At 34.1% G+C, this 20,399-nt stretch overlaps 2 protein-coding genes across 2 annotated transcripts; one reads left to right on the top strand and one right to left on the bottom strand.

The window, feature by feature from the left end:
- Window positions 1-1,629: 1,629 nt before the first annotated feature.
- LOC110449882 (ribosomal L1 domain-containing protein 1-like) lies at window positions 1,630-12,177 on the bottom strand. The gene is made up of 10 exons (XM_021497027.1): window positions 12,069-12,177; window positions 10,123-10,185; window positions 8,112-8,165; window positions 7,353-7,400; window positions 6,518-6,657; window positions 5,480-5,624; window positions 4,944-5,092; window positions 4,567-4,668; window positions 3,949-4,115; window positions 1,630-3,551 (listed from the first exon to the last, which is right to left on the bottom strand). The coding sequence occupies exons 1-10, from the start codon at window positions 12,081-12,083 to the stop codon at window positions 2,917-2,919; spliced, it is 1,518 nt and encodes a 505-aa protein (XP_021352702.1). The 5' UTR covers window positions 12,084-12,177; the 3' UTR covers window positions 1,630-2,916.
- A 237-nt stretch (window positions 12,178-12,414) lies between these two features.
- Window positions 12,415-16,628, top strand: LOC110449883 (soluble calcium-activated nucleotidase 1-like). The gene is made up of 3 exons (XM_021497028.1): window positions 12,415-13,141; window positions 14,961-15,164; window positions 15,987-16,628. Exons 1-3 carry the CDS (start codon window positions 12,553-12,555, stop codon window positions 16,355-16,357), a joined length of 1,164 nt encoding a protein of 387 aa, XP_021352703.1. The 5' UTR covers window positions 12,415-12,552; the 3' UTR covers window positions 16,358-16,628.
- Window positions 16,629-20,399: the final 3,771 nt, after the last annotated feature.

The following is a 20,399-nucleotide window of genomic DNA, read 5'->3' as shown; positions in this document are numbered from 1 at the left end:
TTATAATTTTGTGTTTTTCTTTCATTTTCCTTTGCTATGTAATGAAATTATTTAATATCTTTGTAAATGTATGTTAATATTTTCTTGTCAAAAAATAACATAGATAATGAAGATCATATCCTTCCTGATATGTACCTAAAAGGTCAAGGTCACAGAATGGGGTCAATCTTTTATCAAATGGAGATGACATTCATATCAATCTTTCAATGATTTTGTTCCAAAATTAAGTATACATGTTGTACATGAGAGCAAGGGAAATATGGCAATAAAGATATACAAGTATAAATATTACCAAACTTCATAAGACATGTGCACCACGACCTTATCAAGAAATGAATATCATTTTAGCAGAAGTCTCAAATTTAAGATCATAGGAAGGCATTGAAAGGAAGTGTATGATAATGTCTGGAGTAAATGGACACAATGAAAAACAGGTGAGGATATGATCATGGAAGAAATGCCAAGCAATTGACTATATAGATTTCTCTATATATATACGTAATACTTTTAAATCATCAGGTTTGACGTGAATTCCTGTGAATATTCACAAGTCGCCCTACACACCATGGTAATATTCATCGCAATAGCAGGCCGATTCCTATTACCATTCCTTGCCTTTTGCTTTATACATGTATCACATTGTCCTCTGACAAACAATACATGATATGAAGAGGAATTGCTGTATATCTTCTTACTGTGGCTGAATATTAAAAAAATGAGGGGAAGATGTAACAAAGAAATAATTTTTAGTCCCCCACCGGGGGACTCGTAGTTTTGCGTCGTGTCCGTCCGTTCTTCCGCTATCTTGTCCAGGCTCTATCTCCTACACTACTTGTCACTGGAACTTCATACTTGGGGTCATGGGTTCACCTTGGTGAGGCGGTGTGTCATGTATCAAAAGTAGGTCACTCTGACCTTTGACCTACATCGAAGAAAAAGTTTGTCCGGGCTCTATCTCCCACACTACTAGTCACTGGAACTTCACACTTGGGGTATGGGTTCACCTTGGTGAGGCAGTGTCTCATGTATTAAAAGTAGATCACTCTGGCCTACGTTTTGACCTTTGACCTACATCAAAAGTTTGTCCAGGCTCCATCTCCTACACTACTAGTCACTGGAATTTCATACTTGGGGTATGGGTTCACCTCAGTGAGGCGGTATGTTGTGTATCAAAAGTAGGTCACTCTGACCTACATTTTGACTTTTGACCTGCATCAAAGAAAAAGTTTGTCCGGGCTCTATCTCCTACACTACGAGTTACTGGAACTCTTTGCTTGGGGCATGGGTTCAATTGCATTTGAAAAAGCATACATAGTGTCACCAGATGCAATTTAATAGTAAAACCATACCACTAAACAGTAAACATCCACCAGATTTTTTTGCAATAGTAGCACTGACACTATTCCTTATTGAATACGGTGGGTCTGTCAAACATTCATATATAGAATTAGTTCCTGTACAAATTTATCATCTGTGCATTTCACATTTGGTGGGGGACTATAATTCGCCGAATTGTCATGGGTTTTTTTGTAATCACAAGTTTAATTTAAACATAACCATTCAGGTGATTCAAAATGCAAAGATAATGTTTCTCATAAAATTTATTAAATGAAGACATTACATGTACAATATTTTCAACATCATTTTAATCCATATACATGTATATTTAACAAGTCTTCACAAATACGTTGAATGAATATTTATAGTCAACAGGTAAAAAAAGTACAGTGCTATGAAGTTGCTAGCTTTGGAGACTACAGATCTCCTGAAATATTTGTCTACAGTATTGACATTTCTCAAAAACAATATTCAACCTTTCCAGAAGAAAAAAAAAGAGAAATTTTGTCGTAAGTTATTAATGTTACATTGACGTTGTTATCAAGATTTAAATCTACTTAATTTAAATGTTTTTGTGAAAACAGACAAAATTTTACCAGTAATAATTTTAATAGTAATGATTTCTTTGAACTTCAGCATCAGTAATTGTATGGACAAAAAGCTCCGGTTCAGCTTATTAATTTATCAACTAGTGTCACACTTTGCTTTGGAAATTCAAAGTCATTAAAATTTCATCAAAGAGGAATCACAAAAGGGAGGGTTATTTTAACAAAGAAATCTGGACAACAGTCAATAGAGCTGTATTCCTTAATGTTATACACAGCTAGTAGTGCCACTTCATCATAATGCATGCAACTACTACTGCTAATGCAAGGCAATTTAAGGATACCAACTCAAGTACATTGAAATTTTATTAAATAATCTTGGTCTATCCTTCCTTACACTAACAGAATTAATCAGATGCAGAAAAACCTTGGCTTATTCTTCAAAAAGGCAAATTATCAAAATAAAGACAGACCCATTAATCAAAATATAATCTGTAGAAATTTCCTAAAAAAGTTATGATTACTGATAATTAATGTCAAATAGTTTAAAAATAAAATCTAGATCAAATTAATATTCTGAAAGATTACAAGTGACATTGTGTTATGACACTGCATTGATAACATTTCTTTTCATCCATTCTGGTTTAACAGCAAACCACATGCAAAAACTGTATTTATGCATCACAGTTTGTATCTCAGCTCAATATGTTTTCTTTATGCTATTCAACAGTTCACATTCCAAAGCCTATTGTTAAATTTAGTATCAACACAGTTGACTGATTTGAATCATATGTTCAACGCTTAATTCTTCATCATTTTGGAGTTTTTCACCATCGTTTTTCCTCCTGTTTTTGCCACCGTTTCAGATGATTTTTTCTCTCTTTCTGGTGTGGCTTTGGACAACCCATTGCCATCCTTTTCTGGGGTGACTTCAGACAAAATATGTTCCCCTTTTTAGATGCAGCTTTAAACACACTTCCTTTGATTTCTTGTCTGGCTTTCGACAAGACTTTCCTTCCTTTTCTGGTGTGACTTAAGACAACTTTTTTTTCCCCTTCCCTTTTTTAGATGCAGCTTTAGACAATGACTTTCCTCCTGCCTTTTCTGGTGTGGCTTTAGACATCTTTTCCCCCTTTTTAGACGCAGCTTTTGTCAAAATTCCTGCCTTTTTTTGGGTGGTTTTCAGCAACACTTTTTTTCCCTTTCCTGGCACGGCTTTAGAAGAAACTCTTCCCTTCATTTCTGGTGTGGCTTTAGATGTCACCTTTTTTGTTGCTTCTGGTGTGGGTACAGAAGACAAACTGTCTTTTATTTTCATACTATCATTTGTTTTGCTTTTTATGCTTAATTTTTTACCATTCTTTTGGGTAAAATTGGTGTTGAATTTTTTACCTTGCTTGTCTCTGAAGTTTGTTTTTCTCTTTTTTTGCTGAACCTCCTCAAAAACCATTTCATCGTCTGACTCCTCATCAATCTTTCGCTTGGTTGTTTTCTGGTGCATTTGCCTCTGTTTCATTTTGTTAAATTTCCCACTTTCGTCTAGATTCCCCACTACGACATTACCCATCTTAGTAACAAGCACATGGCCAGTCATGAGGGTACTAAGCTCTCCCACTACAGAGTTTTGTTGTACAGGCTTCTTTGGCAGTTTCACCTCCCTTTTAGAACCTGGATTATAATAAATAACAATTGAGAGTTTACAGTATCTCAATATAACATTTTCAATAAAAATGGGCCATTTTCATTTATAGCTATAAAATATTTGTTTGCATAATTTGGTTTAACACATTTTACCCCAAAAAAACTTGAGAATTGTGAATTCACATTGCGTTGTTAAAAAAACATTTTGAAACTCTCCACAGGTCAACATACTTTTATTCCCATTGGGCAAAAACTTAGCAGAGTATGATGATTTTATATTGACGTGTGAATTTCTTTGCGATTTTTTTGTGATTTTTTGGTCATAATAATTTATCAAGGCATTGCCTAAAATTATTAACTAAACACATTTTTTACTGTTTTAATTGGCCAAATAAAAAATAAAGACAAGAATTATGTTCCTTACTGAATGTTGCAAAGAGAGGAAGAGCCAGCGACTTTTCTGTGCGGACATACACACTCTGTATGTTGACTGCTCCTCCAGGTAGTGCTGCAGCTATTGACTCCATTGCTTTCATGACGTTGTCGGCCAATTGCTCAGCTGACATATCCGAGTATCCTACAGTCGCTGTGCTATAGACAGAAAAGTATTAAGATACACAACTAGAAGAATCCATTGAGTGTCGGACAAGAGATTTTAATGTCTCCTCTCAACAATTAATAATTTATCATCCCATTCTTAATCTTATAAGTTGAAATACTCGGAGTTTCTCCCCACAAAAAAGGGGGTTCGGGGGTGATTTCTCAATTTCAAAAGTTAAATTCCCAAACCTATATTATGATTTTTTAATCTGCAACTGATGATTGATGAAAAAGAACACACACCAATGAGAAAAGAAAATGCTGCTAATATTAACAATATTTGTATTATTAAATTTTCGATATTTCACCCACCCAATGTGTTTTCTTGAACCCTATTAAAATTTGTAAAAATAATCTTTCATTAGTCAAGATACACATTTCATCATAAATTCTATAGAACCCCTTCCAATCAATAATCTAAATTAACTATACAAATACCCACCTTGTAGCTCCCTGCCCAGAGATGATACATCTGCTGTCACACACAACCTTATCAATCTCCTTTTTTAGATCCAAAGCTTGCAGGTTGACTTGAATCGGATGCCTTTAACAGAGAAAAAGTTTTGTTATAAAGCTTGGATACAGACATGTCAATTTTACGCCCTTCTTTTGTGACTTGGACATGATCAGCTTTCATAATCCTTGCTTCATTGAATTTGTCCAGTTGGCATTCATATTGCCTATGAATGCCCACTAAAAATATTTCAAAGCTTGAATATTTTTAGTTATTTTGGCAATTACATTTGGTAGCTTGGGCAAAAGCTGCACCACCTGATTAACCAAGATTAGTTTTATTGTGCTAAAATCTCAATTACACACTTTTTCTTTCCGTAAAAGTTTCTCCCCAGCAAAGAAGGCAACAGGCGTATAATCCTTTCATCTGCCACGAACAGATCAAACATATTGGAGAGATTTCGCTTTGCTTCGTAAGGTTTGTACTCCAGCTTCAGGCACTTCATGGGTATAACCTAAAAGACAAAGAAGCATTAGAGATCACAGGAAAGAAAAATTGATATAAGAATTTTTTCTCATGATATGCAAGGAAATGAAATTCCATTGCTGAATTTTAAGGAAATAACAATTTCAATTAAAAGGTAAATCTAAAATCAATAAGGATTTTCCTACATTTTACTTTATATTGTGTTGCCAAAGTTAAGACTTGAAAATTGCTACAACCAAAAACTAAAACAATGTTCATATCTGCATTTTTTTTTTATCTGAAGATATATTATACACAACAAATACATACAAAATTGGTAAGATCTCTTATAAAGAGACTGATACGCCCTTTTTAAAATATACAAATTTCAGTGAAGCACCTTTGATTGGTCATCTCTCTAGAGGAGGAGACTTACTTGAGTTATGCAGTTGATGCCTTTTGACGACAACAGATCTTTAAAGTGACGTTCGGTCACCTCATGTTCCCTAGATGTTTTGTTAATATCCTTTACAAAGAGGCAGACCTCCTGTCCTGGTTTCCATACTGAATGTGGTAACCTCCTGAAAATGGACAATAAGATTGATCAAATTATTGATTATGTGTGCTATAATACAAATCATTATGATTAGTAAGGGCAGGCGCCTCATCAAATTTCGTTTCCACTTTCTTTACTGGACAATTTTTCATAGCTTTATGTTAAACCCTCGCCGCTAATTCCAAATAGATACGAACATAAAGTTTAGATCTGTTGCAACATCTGACATGATAACATATAATATACATGTATATAGTTCTAAAATAGTAAACAAAAAATATATATGGTTTAAAAACATACCAGTTCTTCATAAATCACTTGAAAAACAAATTTTTCATTTATACCCACAATTCCTGCTAGATTTTGTATCATACCCAGTTACTTTTCATGTCAAATGTGCAATGTTAAATAATTTTGGGTAAAACACAAGAGATCCCAGAGGGATCTTGGCACCCACTACTGTACCCTCTTCATAGGTTCTATGTAAGATTGATCTTTTCTCTTATTTAATACTTTTGTTTGTTGGAACAAGTCTTGCACCTAGTGGTTATTTTTTATCAAAGCTTCAAACTAGAAATAGCACTAATAAACTTGAACTTTCAAAGTTCATGATGGGTGTCTGTGGGCCATCGTGGTTTTCTGATCAGTCCCAACCAAATTTGATATGCACAATCAAGGACCAATTGGAACCTTAATGTGAGTTTGAGAAAGATTCCTCCAGTCCTTTCTGAGAAATTGTTAAGGAAGGACGGACGGACAACTGATCATGGATGAAGGGTGATTGAATAGCCCACCGTCTGATGATGGCAGACTAAAAATATTATTGGACCATTGAACAAAATGCAATTACATTCTTTATATTGGCTATACAGTGTGGTCCTAATTTCTCAGAGTTATATATATTGATTTATTACTTACAGCTTGATGATTTTGTTTTGAACCTTTGGAATCTTTTTCACAGCAAACTGTAAATATATTTCCGCTTTATCATCAGACAGAAGATCTGTATTTCTATCCTTTTTCACCAACTTCAATAACGGCTGTAGAGTTTTCAACACCTAGAGAAATCAAGAATATGCTAATTAATTAATTCTCTGATCAAGTCAAGATATCAATATTACAGATCTAGATTTCAAATTGTCATGTCAATATCAAATATCATGACTCACATTTTATCATGAAGCAGTAATTACAATAACCTGTATCATAACTACGTAATGTGTAAATCTAAACAAAAATACAGCATGATATATCTGTCAATATATATTTCTGTTTCTGAAACAGTTTTAAACCTAGAGCTATATAGCTGCTTTGAATGTTTTGGTTATTAAGAGTACAGTTTAAAGGCTAAAATATTAAGTATTAAATGTTGTAACTACACCAGACAAGGCCAGCTTTTCTATAAAGAATCTCTACATGCAAGCTCTAGCTACCAGGTCACAAGGAGATCAAATTTGTCTAGATGTGCTGCTCTTGTCAACCTAAACCTTTATACAGTACAGTATTACATCAATGATCCACAATAGGATTTGCTACTTCAAACTCCAATTTTAAACTAAGCTTAGTGACAGTCAGCCATATGACATTTTGTCAGATCAGTATTAACATGTTTGTATTTAACTCATTTACCCCTGAAATTTCATAATGAACTATTCCAGCCTTTGACTTGGAAGAACTTAAATGTGTCTTCAGGGGTGAATGAGTTAAGGTTTATTGCTGGTACAACATAGCTCTATCCTGTGTGTTTACATACCTCTTCCTTCTTCATCACCTCCAAACATGTTTTCTGCCACCACTCAACCTTGTGTGCCAACACAAAATGGAATGAAGAAATTATATACATGTAAATTAACACTTTAATGCAAATAGGATATCCCTATCATGATCTGGATAAACAGACATTTATAACAGTCAGATAAGCTGTTGTGGCTCACATGTTTAACTATACAACTATAAAAGCTAACAGAGTTCATACCGGAATAATAATTGAAACAAGATGGCAAAACAGAACCTAATGTACCTGTCAATATTTCTACACTTTGAATGTTTACAGAGTATGTACAATATATAATTTTATTTTGTTTAACGTCCTATTAACAGTTAAGGTCATTTTAGGACGTTACAATTTACACACTAATGTATCGGACAAAGGTAAAAATAAATATGACAAGAAAAATATATGAGTCCAGATTAAGATTTTAGGTCCAAACCCTCAACAAGGAAGCTATACTACCCGAACCACTAGCTAAACAGGTGTTCATCCCTTAGCAAAGTCTTTTTTTACGGAGAAAATTTGCAACATATCTTTTCGGTTTGCTTCTACTGTTATTATATGTATTGTGATATGTATCACATCGTGACCCGAGTATCGTGATGTGTATCTCATCATCATGTTAATGTATCATTGCAGCCCTAGTGTATGTGTTAATATTACAAACATTGTTTGGGTCAGTATCAATGGAACTTGTCTATTGTGGTACTTAAAAAGAGTTAAATTCTGGTACAAACTTACCTCTTTATCCTTTGCCTCTTCCTGCGTTTTTTCATCTGTGTCAGTCAGCATATCCTAGTGAAATCAAGATTTTTTTTATAAATGAATTATTTAACCAAACAATGGTATCTATCCTTCATGATCTGCAGGATTGAACAGAGTTTTATAATTGTTATGCTGGAATGAACTTACCAGCATTGATCACACAAATGGTTAGGATGACATACTAACATACTGCTCTATGTATAATATAAGCTACAATAGTTACAACATTTTTAACACGAATGTCACAACGAAACATAATATACCTGCCCAGGATTGCAAACCTAAAATCACTGATTTCTACTTATTGCCAACAGAGCAACTTAATCAAAAGGTGATCAAACTTGTACAAATCTGCACTTCTTCTGTCTAAAAGTTTAGTTACTGAAGAAATCACTTGAATATACAACCCTGGTTTATGTATCCATTTGTCAAGTACATATAAAATACTGGTAACAAGGGTAGATCACTGATAAAAATATGTAATAGAACAGGAACCTTGCAGCGGGCTAGACAGTGTCAAATTTGAACCTGAAATCTTGCTTACAAACTGAAAATTTGCCACAATACAGAGTATTCACATTAGTGATCGGCCACGTTCAAGGATGAGAAAAATGAACCCCAAAGAAAGTCAAAACTTTGTTAAAAATATGTCAAAAAACTAAATTTAATGATCCACATGCCAATAAAATGCAAAGGTTACAGTTAGTAATTGAATTAACAGACAGCAACTTTTGAAGGCAGCCAGAAAATAATTGAACTTGACAGAGGGAAAGTGAACGAAGGGAAGTGGTTCCATTTTGGTTCAGACATGGTTATGGACAACCTGGGAACTTTTTCTAAGCAGTTACATTCTATAAGATGAACCTATATATATATATAGCCCTAAGACACACATGTGATTGCACCTATACAATTTGGTAGCTGATACAGTATGCATAAGAAAAATATATTACACTGCATCATACAGCTGACATTGAAATTAACTGATGTTAGGCCTAAATTGGAACTCTGGTAAAATGATTCTGATCGTTTCAGCAACACAAAGAATACACGTTCGTTATGTACTGATACAAGATCCCAGTAGGCAGCAGTAGTACTGGCAGCCGCTTCTAGACTGAGATTGACCCAAAACCTGATTTGTCAACAATAAATATAAATCTTGTTGTTAGCCTTTGTATAAACAATGCATTGGTAAGTAAATGAATCACAGTAGTTTAGTAAATTATTCAACAACTCCAAGCTCTAATTCCCTTCATTTCTCATGTTCAATTTATAGTTTATAATTTTAAAACATCTAAGAGTTATATACATACAGTATTATCTAGATGTATTATTAAAAATGATACTCGACACAACTTTAAAATCTCATTTTAAACTTATCAAGCTTATTGGCAGTTACTTATTTGGTATTCCAACAAAGTGAACAAAATTGTTATATTAAATTGCCAAGCTATAATTACCAGGAAGCACTAATATACTGAACGGTAAATTTATATGTGTGTGGCATACAAGTTCATATTGGAATGACAATTTAAACAAGAATACTAGAAACATTAGCCAAACACAACATGCCTCTCCAGAACAAAGGATTTTAAACCCAGGACCTCTTCAATAAAGCTCTGAGCTACAAAGTCATCAAGTGATCGAAGTACAAGTAGTCCAAATCTGATGTACGGCAAATCCTCCTGAAGACATTGTTACAGCAGAAAACAAATGTCATTTACAACCCTGGTTTTGGCATCAAACTGTCAAGTACCGGTACATGCATTGTAATGTTGATTGCTATTAAGGATGTACACCTCTGGGAAGTAAAAAAAACAACTGTATTAAACTTTTTTTCTCTGGATATTTTTTTGAAAGAGGAGTTAATGACATGCCATAAAATGTCAAAAGAATATATGTCTGTGTGTTACTTTTTTCAGAATAGTCCATTGGAAATCAGTGGTCATTTTGATATAGACACATCCTGTGACATGTTAAAACATACCTCTTCCTTCTTCGTTTCTTCCACGGATGCTTCCTGCATTTTCTTTTCCTTGCGTTTTGACATCTAGTGAAATGAATAAAATTGATCTATGAATTCTTAAGTCCAATTATAGTATGACTATCCATCTTATGATCACAACTGAACATGATTTTTCTATTGTGTTGAAAGGAACTGTCATTCCTTATAGCATTGGTGCAGTTGCCATAGTTTCCTGTGCCTGTGGCCGAACACCAGACTTTTATGGAATGTTAAATAATTGAAGATATTAAGGTACAACTATAAGATAGACTAATTTCAATCTTTAATCATTTAAGGATCCCTGTACCACTGCCAAAAAATCTTCACTAAGTATATTGGAAACAGTTTTTTCTAGAATAACAATAGCTTTAATAAATCATTTCTGAAAAGAAAACGAAGACATTGTGGGACTTTTATGAGAAATACTAAAGATAAAATAAGCAAAATATAATCAGCAGCAGTGTTCTGAGTGTCATAATTCAGCGAGGTTAGTCCGGGATTCAAACCATGGACTTTGGAATGTTATACCATTGCTTTAACAATTGATCTACCTGGTCAATGGAGGTATCCTAGCCTAACTGTGCAACAATTATAGCGTAACGGAAGGTAAAGAGAGGTTACTGTTTACAGGGAAAACCAGTGCAGTGTGCAGGACAAGTTGAGGAATCCTTAGGCCAAACAAAAAATATTAGGTGTTTTCGGTAACCCTACCTACAATTATTATTTGTGTTAGCCTTACCCTTAACTTTGTAGGGCAATTTTAAAAAAAGTACTGACAAACTTGCAGTGGCGGATCCAGAGACCTATATGGGGGGGGTTTCCAAATTTCCTGGGGGGGTTTCCATGTGGGGAAAAATTGAGGAAAATGGTGAAAATACATGATTTTTAAAGAAAATTCTCATGGTGGGGGGGGTTTCCTGAAGCCCAAAAAACCCCTCTGGATCCGCCACTGCAAAGTCAAGATTACTCTCTTATCCTGTATAAACCATATAAAATTATTTGTTAAAATAAAATTTGTTACCTACCAACCTCCCCTAAATTTTTACAACATGTTACAAGAAACACATGTATTTTTTGTCAGTCCTTAGGCCGCTCTCCTTTATCTTGGACCAGCAAAATTGTTCATTTATACAATAAGGTCGACGTCAGACCTAGTATTCTGATGTATATCCGAAAAAGTTATATTGATAAACAGAGAGGATACATGAAAGGAGCCTATAACAGAAGTATTGAACCTATCTTTAACTGATTTTACCTATATGGAAGTCTACACATCAAACAACATAATGTATATTCATATAATTGTACCTACATGTATACAACTAAATGTAGATATCAAGTAGATCCATTCCAATACACCAGAAGACCTATTTGAATGGATGATATCCACATTTGCATATATATCTTTCAAGACAGGTTCAATTCAATCAAAGACAGATTTAATTCGTCTTACTGAAGATAAGAACACGACTTTTAAGTCTTTAGAATATCATTTTAGACCAAGATGAAAGTTGAATAGCATACATCTTCATTACTCCAACAATGTTAGAGGTTTTATACGGCGAAAAACTTTTGACAGGCGCCGCGTAACCTCGTCGCAGTCGGCAAAATCATATCCGATTGAAAAAAGGCCGACCAGCGGCCTCTCATGTTATGGGAGTAACATCTTAATCTGTAACGTGTAACTATGTCTAAAGATATGAAAATGTATAATAGACTTCCCTACCCTACTATATTGACATAGAAGGGAAGGGAAGTCCGCATATGTTCGTTGCAAATGTCTGAAATACACATACGACACGAACCCCTGAGAACTAACGTTATGTATTTTGTTGACAAGTTCATGGTCCATCTGAGGATGGTCGAAATCAAGGAGCATGCATAAAAGTTTTGATTGTTGTGATAACATGTACAGTGTTTTGAAATACCTTTTCCTTCTTCATCTCTTCAAAAACAGGTATCCTGCTTGATCTGTATGTGAAGCTATAGGGAAATATTATGAACACGTGGGGATGCAGGTAATGCTATAATAGATTAAACGGATTCCGGAGAAAACTGACTAAAATATTATTTACAAGTACATCACAATGTGTTAAATTACAGTGATTTTGAACTATTTGTCCTTGTGATTAAATTAAGAATTATGTCAGTCGTAATGACATCAACTTATTAACATCAGCAAATGTCAATGCACTCTATCCCGCAGACGGGCACCTGTTTCCATTTTCCAGCTTTAATTTTATATCACCCATATATAAATCTTTCATACGCTTAAGTAGTACGTAGTTGGCATTTAAAAGATAAGCGTTTAATGCACACGGTTTGACAGGGATGTTTGGGCAGACGAAAAATGTATGGCGAGCCACGTCAGTACAAAGAATGAATTGAAAGTTGTTGAAATGTAGCAGCAAAATGAGTTCTACCTCCTATCCGTCGACGGTCCATGACTGGATGCAAGCGATACGCAGACCAGTACCATACAGGGTTGGCAGTGCACGCCTCCATATCAAAACACGCTCTGTTGCCTATGGGGTATTGTTCATGGCAGCAATTCTTACATTGGTTGTTTATATCTTGCCCACTCAATATATACAACGAAATTGTCCAGATATATATCCCGTTTCACATGAGCATACTTATCCGTTTACAGCTCCAGTTAAAAATGAATCTGGGATCCATTATAAAATAGCTGTTGTGACAGATCTTGATACAGATTCTAAGAGTAAAAACGACAAGGATACGTGGTTAAGTTACCTGTTATATGGAACTTTGTCAATATCTACAGATCAGAAACATGTCACTGTAAACTTAGATTCAGAAGCAAAAACACTCAAATCTACATGGAGTCAGGGAGGGCGTGGAATGGAGCTCTCCGAGCTTATTGTGTTCAATGGGAAACTTTACACCATGGATGACAGGACTGGAGTTGTATACGAGATTAGTGACAATATGGTGATTCCTTGGGTCATTCTCACAGATGGTAATGGCAGATCGCAGAAAGGTATAATACAAACTTAACTTACTGGACAGGTCAAGAATTTAGGCCATGTATCTACTATCTTGTAGCCCGAGTTTCCTCTGGCCCTAACACCAGACTTGGACATTTTGACATATAGATGTCTGGTGTGGGGCCAGAGCGCACTCACACTAGACATCTATAGGGTGTCAAAATGTCCAAGTCTGGTGGCAGATGCAATGTATCTTGTAACCACACTTTATTTATAATGTAGCGAACTGGACTGGGTCGATCGTCGGCGACCAGGTAGCTCAATTGGTAGGCAGTGACGTCCATCTAGAGTTCAGAGGGTCCCAGGTTCGAACCCCAGTCTGGTCATGCATTTTTCCTCTCCTGTTACAATCATATAATAATCCTTAACTGAAGGGCCCGGTCTTTTAATATAACAAATAAAGCCCCTGTAAGTCGGCTACATAATTACTATTCACCAGCTTGTAAATCTTTGAAATTCTCTGTGAATATTTCATCTGAGACCACAAAAGTTGCACTGCAGTCCAGCAGTGAATCTGTCAGAAATACTCTTGGTTCAGGGGTTGGAACTGCACACCTGAGACTTTCTGATAAGGTGAGATAGGAATAATGATTACAGCACAAAATTGTTCTAGGAACAAAACAGTTCAAGTTCAGTCCTTAACAGTATTTGAATGTAGTTGCTAAGATTGAAACACTTATTCTGGTTACAATTTGTTTAAAATTAATTGTTTTATTTTATGGCAAAGGATTTTTTTGTGTGACAGACATCTTAATGGATTGTCTACCTCATAAGGAAGTTGTGAAGTTGATGTTTATCTCAGAACTGGCATTAGTGGTTCTGTGATACATGTATAGGGTTATATATAAATTATCAATCAGTTAATTCCATATTGGCCCTGAGGCCACAGGCCAAGGGCCAATATGCATGACAGACCGAGGCTTAATAACAGGGCCAATGTGGATTAAGCTGATTGATGACACATTTATTAATAATTAACTACTTGTATATTATTGGCAGTAATCTTAAAATAACAAAAATAAACTGATTAAATTCAACAAATTTAATACTATTTAGTTGATTTCTTCCTGTCAACTAGACATGGACTGACTGTACTCCACTTTTTTCTGGGGTGGCATTATATTGATATTTATGGTACCTCCTGAGATATTTGCACCACTGACCAGGGAAAAGGGCAGACAACCTTGTAGTTCAGGATTAGCCATTGAGAGTATGTACTACTTGATGTATGTGTGCCCGAAGGTTGGACCATTGTGTTCCTTTCAGGTTTGTCATTTTCATCAGAATGAGGCAACATAATATGTGATATAAATTGCTGAGGACTCCTTGTTGGTTGATGGAGGGTACCGAATGTACACCAGCCTAGAGAAGAGAGATACAGGGCATCATTTGTCTGAGCCTTGTGTGTTTTGCCTACAGGTTGATGGGAGTACCAAAGGGCACTGTCCACTTTTGGATTTCCAGAAAGTGGCAGAAGTTTTCGCATATAATTGTCAATATACATGTATATATATATATATGCAAATAATTAATAATGCTAAACCTGACTCGAGCAGTCTATACTTTTATTAATTAATTTAATTAATAAAAGTATAGATTGTTTGAGTCAGGTTTAGCATTATTGGTTTTCATGTAAAATACAATAAATAACATTGTAGAGGTATTTCGGAAATATGATCACTTTTCATCTGAAAATTTATCAGGAACATGCTTATATAAAAAGCATAAAAATCAACTCTGATGAAAATTGCCTGCAGCAAGCTAATTTAGTAGATCCCCCAGGTATTCATAACATTTCCATGTTTTTGACAGGTTTCAAGAGTGAGTGGGCAACAGTCAGAAACGGAAAGTTATATGTTGGAGGTTTGGGGAAGGAATGGACAACACAAACTGGGGAAGTTGTCAACTTGAACCCTCAGTGGGTCATGTCTATCTCTGCCACTGGACAGATCACACACCATGACTGGCACACATATTACAATGCTATGAGGAAGGCCACAGGACATAGCTTACCAGGTTTGTTGTATTGTTTACCTTTGCTTACTGTTTTCCAAGTGACTATGATTAAAAAATATGTTGAATTTACAGTGATGTGCCATAAGCCTCTCATGTTATGTCATTTTCCATAAGTATTCTATGTTATTTTACTTTCAGAAAATTGATTTTCCTGGCTTTTTTTTTAATCAAAAATTGGTGAAATTCAGCACAAAGCTAGATAATTATCTAGTGCTTCTCTTGGTATTATAAATTTATATAAATATCCTTTAAATAGAATTCTAACCATGAACGTTGACTTGGCAAAGATATTTTTATGGCAAAATTAAACATAATGTCTATGGGAATGAGTGTCTATGGGAATGATGTCAAAGTACAACTTTTATGCTGGGATTAAAAGTGATATCTCAACAACTGAGCCACGGATAATATAGATATTACCAGAGGAAATAGTGGATAACAGGGGGTCAACTGAGCCACAGATAATATAGATATTACCAGAGGAAATAGTGGATAACAGGGGGTCAACTGAGCCACAGATAATATAGATATTACCAGAGGAAACTTGGTGGATAACAGGGTGTCAAGTTTATCCAAATTAGATGTCAAACAAAGTCACAAAATTTTGTTGAAAAAAAATGAAATTAACATAGAATTCCATGGAAAAATGATGCAACATGAAAGACTTACGATACATCACATCACTGTATACAGATATACCAAAGATAATGACTGGCTACAGAAAGTTATTCATTACTTCTTATTTATCCTGTCTTCATCACTGGAGTGACAGATTCTATTAAACCACAATGTCCTGTTATTACTTATAATTTTCTTTTCCAGGATATATGATCCATGAGTCTTCTGCATGGAGCGATATCCACAAACGCTGGTTCTTCCTCCCACGACGAGCCAGTAGGGAAAGATATGATGATAAGATAGATGAAAGAAAGGCAACCAACATGATGATAATAGCAAACGACAAATTTGATGATATTGAAATCAGATATATTGGTGTTAAAAATGATCTAAGAGGATTTTCTTCATTCAAATTCATTCCAGGGACAAACGATCAAATGATTGTTGCGTTAAAATCTGAGGAGGTAGAAGGAAGAGTAGCCTCCTACATACTAGTATTCACTGTTAATGGGGATATCATTCTTTCTGACAAAAAAATAGGAGACCATAAATATGAAGGAATAGAATTCATTTGAGACAACTATTTGAAAAGTTATTTTTTTTACAACTGAATCTATGATCATGTTTTAGCACATATTTTATGTAGATTTAAAATCTACGACCGTAACAGGGTATACAATGATCTTATCCATTCATTGCTTTTTTTTTTGTCTAGAATCTTTCCAAGTGGGATAAAGAGATTGCTTCTCGACTTTGAAAGATATGTGGAAAATGATTGATTAAGATTTTATTTTATTGATAATTGTGTCTCTAAATTCTTTAATGTTATTTTCATTTGTTAAGAGGTAATTGTCTAACAAAATTTATAAATTAATTAAAGGTCTGACTGTCTACAAAAAAATGGACAAAAGTACAGAAAATATAAAAGATGCATTCCTGTTGATTTACAGCAGGACATATTGCCAGTAAAATAGAATTTAATAGATAATTGCTTGAACAACAAAATAAACAGTTTTGTACTGAGTCTGCAGGTCAGGCAATTGTGAAAAGTGTCCAGGTCCCATCTTTAAGATAACAGGTAGATTAATTCCACAGGCATATCTCACTGTGACAGAACTGTGTTCTTGCACCTTACACAGGTATATATGAATTTATTGTCTGTGATCATGATTTGTATTGTGTTGCACTGAGAAGAATTACAGATCTATGCATTTTTTTCCAATACTGACTGGAGTGTAATAATTAATTTAACAGTTTTCTGAAAATAATAAATCCACAAATTCAATGTGATCGGGAACAGTTCTAGGAAAGTAACCTGGAAATCAAAATTATACAAATTCAATAGTATGTGAACTGGTATGTATTTCACATAAACAAATAAATAGGTACATAACTGGAAGTGATTAAGTGAAAGCCAGATCTTAAATCTCTCACTCGATTAATGAATGCATGGAGTGACTATTTTCTCCAGAACTGCTGGGCATATTTCATCCAAATTTTGTTAGAAACTTTGATGCAACTGAAATATCATGAAAATTTAGGCAAATTTGTTTATGAGATAAAAAATACATGTAATTGGCGATTTTCTGGCAAAGGTTGTGCAAAAAATCCTAATTTTCATAAATGTGAAATTGGATAATTAAAAACTATTAATTGGGACGAGATTGTTGGTCATAGGTCATGTAAATGTATAAATGTGCTCAGATATAAAGAAAGAAATGAAATTAAAATCATTCTAAATAACTGTGTAACCTTTGCACACACACAAAATGTAAGATTGAATGTTGTCAAGTTTAATTGTTAATGACCAATCAATATCAGTCATATTGATAACACATTGATCTTGATAGAAAACATGAAGCGGAGATTAAAGCAGTAGTTAGTACATTATATAGTTAATGATACACTGACAGTGCACATAATTGCCCTACTCATCCCTAGGTATACACATATTTTTTGTAAGAAACACAACAAAAAACCAGAAAATTACAGTATTGGATTTTTTTCATATTTCTTCTGATGTTGATTCCTACAATGTCAATTTCAGTTTTCTTTTTCATTTTTTTTGTAATTATCAAATTATTTATTTATTCTTTTTTCCCTAACAAAAATGAACTACATAAGAAAACTGTTGATATTTTTTTATGATTACTTTGAATCTGTTCCTGTTACAGTTATACTGCATTACTTTCAGAATTTATTGTGATAAGAAATTATGCCATATAAAATATGGAAATATGTTGTTTGTTATGTTTAAAATTATACTCTAATTTCTGGGACCTTTTTATTTTCTGGTGTTTGTTAATTATTTTCCTTTCTTACTCTTTCTGTTTTTATTCTGTCACTGGAATTTTGTCTGCTGACTGAATAGGCATTACAGCTTTTTAAGAGATGTACTCATGCTCGGAGTAGAATATATTTATACAATACCCTGTGTTAGTGACTGCCAGTTGTAGAGGCTGAAATAAACGACTAAAGGCATCACAGAGTGTCCGAGTCACTGTCCTAATATATTTCGACATCAAAATAAATTATTATGTCAAATGTAATGCATTGCATGCGAAAGCAATGCATTACTGATATCTCTGTATTATGTTTTAAATCTTGATACTTATCAAGGGAGAGGAATACAGATGGTACTTTAACTTCATCGGTTCTACTATACATACTGCTGTTGTCTTAAAATGCAAAGGGGATGAGTGCTGAGACACATAGTAATATTTTGGCATCTTGCTTTAAGGATTTTTCTTTCGAAGAGCACATCGACCTAAGAATTTGTAACAGCAATATATCGACCTAAACTGAGGTGTTCAGGGAAATTTTAAATGTTTTGGGGGTTTCGATTGACTTTTGGTAAAAATGACACCCCCAATGATCATATATACAAGAAGCTTTTCAGGTCCCTGTGTCGAAGAGTACTGAGATCGCAATAGGTACACCATGTTTAATTCATGAGATAATATGAAAGGATATTACAGAACCGATTATAAATTTCACTTTATTTTAATTGTTTCCTTAGCTCTTTCCCTTCATGGCTTCATTTCTTTATTGTAAAATTCTAAACAGTTAAATTTTTCAACCCTTCAGGTTTTATTTTGGCCTTAAGTTTTGATACCAGTATTGCTTTTTATTAAGGATATTCTTGAATTTGATATTCATGTTTAAACAAAATATCACAACTCAAATATTTCATTTTAGTCACAAGTTATAATTTTTATGATATACGGTACTAGATATGTTTTAGAAATTAATACATACAATGTATACAAGTTGTTATTATAAGTGTTTATCTATGACACTAGGATTAAATTTAATTCATTGACAGCTTAAATACATAACACTACGCAAGTCTCCTAAACAGAATCGTTATAGCATTAGATGTATAAGAGTTTTACAATTTGAAAGAAAATCAAATGGTTCATTCTACTATTTGTGTAATCAATTATCCATCACATGGCATTTATATCAAAACAATTACTCGTTTACTGAAAGTAAGTACCGGTAGTAAAATAGTTCACATCTTTAGTTTGAGCAGTTTCTTTCTTACCCCTTGGGAATGAAGTTAAATGGGGGTACACTGGAAGCAGGTGATCAATCCGTCCTTCCATCTGTCTCTTGACACAATTTAATCTGTACAAATCCTATAGTACTGCACCAATGTTTTAGTGAAACATATCTCGCTCGTCACATAAACCTGTGCATGTGTGATCTCCATGTTGTTTTGTTGATATCAAGATATTTACTACCTTTTATTAAACATCTTGTAAACTACCCTCAAGTATAAGATGGATTTCAACGAACTTTGCAAACTTTGTAGATCTGTAAATTGTAGAGTTGATGAAATTTTCGTATCTGTGAATGCAAATTCCTCTTCATAATTATTAGTGCCTGTTTAAAATGTTGTGAAATAATTGTATTTCAAACTTTACGATTGGAAGCATATGGTGTTATGGAAGGCAACTATGAAGATGTATTGTTATCATTGAAGTTAAAAGTTAACCTCTGGATAACATTTCTAGTTCATTTCTGAGACACAAACGAATTTTTCAACATCATCATTACTTTAAAATGTTGTTACTTTTCTGCTTTGAGCATTTTAAACTTATTTTTTTTAATCATTTAAAAAATAGCAACTCTTTTCATTCATTAGGATTTTTTGATGATCGGTACTTATAAGTCACAATTTTTGGTGAAATCAAAAAGAAAATGTTTACATAGAATTTCCGTTTTATAAGTTTATTGGATAGTTCCAATAACATGCTGATGTTAACTGATTAATGTTAATGCTTTCACCACTGTAGACCATAATAGACTCATCCATATCAATGCATGGTAGAGTCTACTAAAGTTACATAGGGGTGAAAGGGTTAATCACACATTCACTCCCAACACTAAGGGATATCCACTACTGTGTTACAGGTAACTGATGTTTGATAGGGACTTGCTTATTTTTATGTTGGATAGGAGAATGTATTGGTCCTGGGTCCATTAACTCGTATCAGATACATGGAGGTGTCCTTAAGGTTAGGTGTTGATACATTCAGTTATCACATGTTTACTTGTCCTTGATGGTTGCGCCTACATTGAACCTTTCATTACCTAGGTCATATATAAATA

The sequence above is a fragment of the Mizuhopecten yessoensis genome, unplaced genomic scaffold, assembly GCF_002113885.1.
Source record: "Mizuhopecten yessoensis strain PY_sf001 unplaced genomic scaffold, ASM211388v2 scaffold4837, whole genome shotgun sequence".
In the NCBI taxonomy this organism is placed as follows: Eukaryota; Metazoa; Mollusca; class Bivalvia; order Pectinida; family Pectinidae; genus Mizuhopecten; species Mizuhopecten yessoensis.
Note: the sequence above shows the minus strand (reverse complement) of the source record. Positions and strands in the feature narration are given on the sequence as shown.